The 6,000-nt window shown below is 37.5% G+C and overlaps 1 protein-coding gene across 2 annotated transcripts in view; it reads right to left on the bottom strand.

Annotated features, from left to right (window-relative positions):
* Positions 1-3,702: 3,702 nt before the first annotated feature.
* Positions 3,703-6,000, bottom strand: part of efna3a (ephrin-A3a) — a 209,600-nt gene continuing 207,302 nt past the window's right edge. For both annotated transcript variants that reach the window (XM_049476257.1, XM_049476258.1), the window contains one exon: positions 3,703-5,734. In XM_049476257.1, the coding sequence (XP_049332214.1) occupies positions 5,610-5,734 (125 nt within the window). In that variant the 3' untranslated portion in view covers positions 3,703-5,609. The remainder of the gene's footprint in view (positions 5,735-6,000) is intronic.

Below are 6,000 nucleotides of genomic sequence, written 5' to 3'. Positions count from 1 at the left end.
CATTTTGACACAAGTAATGTACTTTGCTACATTGGAAAACTCCCCATTAATGAGTAAAAATAAATAAATAAATAAATAAATTGGCACGGATGCTTGCGTGTGGAATAATGAGGCAATAACGTCCTCATGCAATGCAAAATGTGCCCCGCCGGACAGAGCTTTCAGCTTTCAAAACTTTAACCATCAAACCTGAGAAAGCATGTACTGGTGAATATTTTTATCATTAAACTGTCTGCTTGAATGTAAAAAAAAAACATGTAAATAGCAGTTAAAGCATAGCAATGGCAAGTTAACAAATAATAATAAACTGTAAAACTATAAAATTACAGTTTATAGTCACCTATTTGACCATAACATTTTAACAGTAAAGATAAAAAATGGATCATAGAAACCTATGCCACTTGTTCTTGAAAATGTTTTATGGGGCGGTTTGAACAAATACTGCCTAAAAGATCCAAATTATTATGTGGAATAATAGTTCATTAAAAATATTTAATTCATGATTTGCTTTTACTTTTTTTACATCAAATAATTTAAAGTAACTATGTAACTTTTACTCAAAGTACATTTTAAACTGAGTACTTTTTTACTTTTACTCGAGTAGATTTTTAGATGGATACTTTTACTTTTACTTGAGTAGAATTTTAGCAAAATAAAGATACTTTTACTTAATTACAATTTTCAGTACTTTTTCCACCTCTGCTCTATAGCACTGCATGTTGTTGACGTCACTAGAGACTACACTTTAGGGGGCAGTGCAGGGTGTAGGGAGTGATTTGGGACGAGCCTGTGAGATATATTGTGAGAGTAAGAAGCAGATGAACTAAACATTTGAGGCTAAACGTCCTCCGGAAGCCCAGGTCAGACGATGCCCCTGATTATGATTACTCTTATTATGATGATTTTTAACAAGCCTGATTTTTTTTTTACCTGTCCCCAGTAATGTTTGAAGACACTTGACACACATCATTGCTTAGTATCTTTAAAATCGTACATCTTTTAGCATTGTGAGAAGAAATTACAACATTACCATATTTTTTTGCACTTAAAATCCTTTAATTCTCCCCAAAAAGTTGTCAATGCGCCTTGAAATCTTGTGCGCCTTATATGTATAAATCTAACCAGTCAGGTTGTAAGGAGCAGTAAAGCCGCTCTATAAAGAGAGGAGATTCAGTGAAGTTTCTCCAGCACTGGGGCTGGATCAGCATTAGCATTAGCTGCTAACCACAGCGCTTGCTCTTTTGCAGCTCAGAGGTGAGTATATCAGACAGTAGTCTGTGTGTTTACTGTGGTTAAATAAGCTACATGGAATGAACCGCTAGCTGATAGCGCCCTGGCTAACCAGAACACGCAGGGTTCCTCAGTGTAGCGCTGTCAGGCGGCATTTATTAGTGCTAAGCACTGCTCGCACTGCTAACCCCGTCTAGCGCTTCTGCTAATTTTGGAAATCTAAGCTTACTGTAAATAAACAGAAGCGCTTTACTCACCCGAATAAACAATTTTTAGGAGAGAAATCTGTGTGGATTAACATCCAGCGCTCGTTTGACTTTAAAAGAAAATAATTTCTTTAAGACTTAAAAAAACTGTTTTCTACAAGACCTTCTGAATTAGAAGGAAAACATGGCAACATCCTTGTTCCTTAAGATGTGCCTTGTATATGAAAATAGATGTTTTCTGATAGTGCACCTTATAATATGATGCGCCTTAGTCAGTAAAATAAGGTACATTAACGTTTTTACATTGTAATTTTGGAATGGGTTGCAGGCATGAAATGCATGAATGGATGTACATTAATAAATGCAGTAAAGATGAGCAGATCAAACATGAAAAATAACTTCTAATTGTTTTAATTGTCTGCAATGCAGTTCAGTCAAAGTAAATATGAAAAAAACATGCATTTTTTATTTGTATTTTACATACTGTTCCAATGTTTCCTAATTTACAGTTGTATGTTTCTATGCTATATGCTGAGAACAGAAAGGACAGACACTGTGTGTAAGTGTGACTGAGTGTGTGTTTATATGTGTGTGTGTGTGTGTGTGTGTGTTTGGTCACACTGAATTAACTGTTCTCTTTTCAAATTACATTATAACATTAGGCAGAGGAAGGAATGTGTGTAAGCACCTTTGATGCATTTTCAGGTTCAAGCACTTGTCTCTGTGTGTGTGTGTGTAATAGAGAGACAGTGTGTCTGGTCTGCTGATGTAAACAGTTGAGTGTGTGTACGTCTCATGTGCTTGAATCTGCATAAGTATGTCTGGGTGAAACACAAAGACAAGGAAGCAGACAGACAGCAGATCAGACTGTAGATGAAGAGATAGAGAACGAGAGAAAGAGAGAGATAAAGAAAGAGAGAGAAAGAGAGAGAAAGAGCGAGAGAGAGAGAGAGAGAGAGAGAGAGAGAGAGAGAGAGAGAGAGAGAGACGTCTGCCAGACTGACAAACACAGAATGTGCAATGGAACGCCAGACGCTTAAAACCAGAGAGAGAAAGAACAAACTGTAATTACACACCAATCTGTTCATGAATACACACACACACACACACACACACACTGAATACTTTTTAGCAGATCAATGATCACACCAAACCTCATCCACTCAAACCCATCACTTACTGTCTTTAATAAAGTAGTGCCTCATTTTGACTTACAAATGTAGGTATTATTTTAAAATAGCTATTTCAGTATACAGGGTATATATATGGTTTGAATGTAAGTGTATTAATGGTTATTAATAAGGTAATAAATCATTTAAAATCTTAAAATATAACTGATATATCAATACATATTACAATCACAAAGATGTCAGCTAGCATAGTGAAAATGTCAAGGTAAATAATATAGAAAGTCAATTTAACTATGTGTTATGTGAATGCACATTATTTTTTCTTTATTAAATAATGAATTAATGCAGGAAGACTGATAGAAAAGACAAAGCAAGAAAAGTATCTACAAAGATCTGAGGGTTGCCAGTAAGGCCCAATCCCATTTCTCTTTTCTACCCCTACCCCAGAGTTATAAGGAGAAGGAGTGAAATCCTCTACTTAAAAAATGGGACAACACTTTAACCCTTTGCATTCTTCTTGGACCGTTGCGCTTCTGTCTCTCTGGATTTGATGATGTCGTTTTTTTTTTGTCATGATTGAAATTACTTGCAAATATTAATTTGAGTCAGATTAAAAAAAAATATATCTGATTTCATGTGTTTCAATTTTTTACCTGTCCAGACTACCCAAAGTCAACCTACAACCATCAACTATAAAAATAGTTGCTTGGGTGGGTCTATGCTTGGGAGGGACGGGTGGTTGTTTGGGAGTGTTGAGTGGGTGGGTGCTTGAAAATCGTAAAACAAATGAGCCATTTTTATGTTTTGGGTCGGCCCCATCTTTTCTGAGTCTTTGTATTGTTGTTGCTCAATAAAGAAATTAAAAAAGATAAACATTGTTAAATGGAAAAGTCATGCCTCAACTAGTTATTAACTGACATTAGTACATTTTAAGGCTTAAAAATGTTGTAAATTATAATGAATTAGGACATTAATTACATTAATTAATAACGTCTTAATCAATAATTATCAGAAACATTCTATAATGTAAAGTACTGGTAAATAATGTACCCATATTGTAAAATATTACTACTATCACTTTGTAAATACACCCCCCCCCCCCACACACACACACTGAATGAACAAGCACAGCCCACTTAAAAGAAGAATGGTTTATTGTCAATTTCATTCTCATTATCATTCATGATTTCTTGACATGTTTTAAGTCAATTCTACTCAAAAGTAAACACAACTGGTACTGTTGTTTCCAACGATAAATGCTTTCAGTATCACGTCCCTGACCCCGCCCCCTGCCCCCCCCCAAAAACTCTTCCACTCTTGCATATTGAAAACCTACAAACGTGTACCTAAACAAATACGAAAATGCTAAAATGTGCATACTCTCTCTCTCACTCTCTCACTCACTCACTCACTCACCCGCCGTAAAGTGCACACTCGTAACACACGTACACACATAGAAACACACGCTTTGAAGCGCTCTTGAAGTTGAAGTATGTAAGTAAGACTGGTAGTGCAGCAATAATGAGCAAAGCTCTTTTTCTTTTTTTTTGTTGTTGTTCCAAACTCAGTCCTCTTGTTGCTCTAACCCGACCCCTAAACCTTGCTGGAGAGCGTTTCCTACATGTATGAACTGTACTAAAGTAACTGGATTTATTTCTCTCCCTTTTTTATTTTTTTATTTCTTTTTTTGTTCCTGTCAGACTGGCTGGATGAAATTTCACAAGAAAGATGAGCTGAAGTAGCTGGCACATTTCCATGTATGAGACCTGAAAGAAAGGAAATAAAACACACCTAAAAAAATATAAAAAAAGAAAGAAATCAAGAAAATATTTTGGTATTTGGCAAAAATCGTCTGAAAAAAAAAAACCTGAACCTTCACGAAACCAGAAATAAATACTGTAGGTCAATAAATAAAGCACCAATGATATGCAAATGAAGCGGCTTTGCTAAATGTGAGCTGTACAGTACAAAGGAATTCCGTGCTGCAATTCTAAGATATAAAAACGGTGAACTGCAGTTTTTTTTTTAACCACTTTTGCTTTCGCTTTTACAAAATGCTCGCTACACTAAACAGTGACACACCTTCTCAGGCACAGGCCGATCGCAGGGGCGTTTCCTGGGTGACATGAAACATCCCAGGAAATCACCCTGAGAGAAGAAGTCTAGATATTAATTTATTGATCAGTCTCAGACTCCTTATGAAAACCTCCTCCTCCTCCGGCTCTGACGTGTGATCCGTAAGGTCTGGTGGAAAGAGAGTATTGCAGACTGTGGGATGCTTCTGGTCAAACATGCCACGTAGAGAAGATGGTAGAGAAGAAGTGACACGTAGTGGACCTCGGGCTGCTGATCCAAGATCAGTATTCTTGAGCCTCGCTTCTTCTTTATTTTAGAAGGAAGGTCCATAAAGTTCTTGCTTGTCATACTGAGCTTGGATCAGATCTTTCATGGCCACCTTTTGCTCTTTCTTTCCAGTCAGAAAGCTTCATATCTGAAAAGGTCACTCGCTGGGTCCGGGTCTTTCTTGCTCACTGAATATCCTACAGCATTTCTTGGCAAAGCTGCAGCAAGCTCAACAAGCAGCATGAGATCCATCAAACCCAATCCATTACGATCCACAAGCAGCTTTCAGGTCAGATCAGCTGGAGGAGAACACCTTCAAATGCTCCATTCGAGGTCTTTATCTTAGGGAGAAGATAAGAAGAAGAAGTAACTGCTTCGTTTAAAAAAAGGCAAAGTTCAGAAGGTTCATTCATCCACATCCAAGTGCCGGCATTTCAATTCCATTTATTCATTCATTCATTTATTCGTTATTAATTCATTCGTTCATTCATTACGGTACGTGTTCTACTCTCGTTGCCAAAGGCCACTGTTTGGGTGGTAGGTCTATAGTTAAGGTTCCTTATTAAAGTTGAACTAGTAGTTTCTTTTTTTTTTTTTTTTTTAAATCTTAAGCTCTGATTGGCTGACCCCTCTCTTGGACTTGATCCCAAGCTCGGCTCTGGCAATGTCACACCGCTGCTAGGACTTTTAGCGACAGTTGCTAGGAGATGAGGAGGGTCGCTAAGAGCAACGTGGCGATGGTGATCAACAGCTGGTCTCTGGATGGACTGCTGCCACTGATGCTTTTCTCCAGCTTGGGAATCTTGGGGTTGAACTCATCTGAATCTGAGGGGCAGAGAGAGAGAGAAGAGAGGGAGGGAGAAGAGAGGGAGGGAGAGAAATATAGAGAGGATAAATATATGGAACATATTTTATCTCACAAATCAAAGGCAGGCAGAAAAGGAAAGAGCACAAAGGGGCACATAAACACTTCTACGCTTTCCATTTTGAATAATGCTATCGCATCCCAAAAAAAAAAAAAAAAAAGCCACAGCAATGGGCCTTTTGTTGTTCTTACAGCTGCCTTTGAAATAGAAGGAAGATAAAAACGC

Source organism: Astyanax mexicanus, chromosome 3, assembly GCF_023375975.1.
Source record: "Astyanax mexicanus isolate ESR-SI-001 chromosome 3, AstMex3_surface, whole genome shotgun sequence".
In the NCBI taxonomy this organism is placed as follows: Eukaryota; Metazoa; Chordata; class Actinopteri; order Characiformes; family Acestrorhamphidae; genus Astyanax; species Astyanax mexicanus.
Note: the sequence above shows the minus strand (reverse complement) of the source record. Positions and strands in the feature narration are given on the sequence as shown.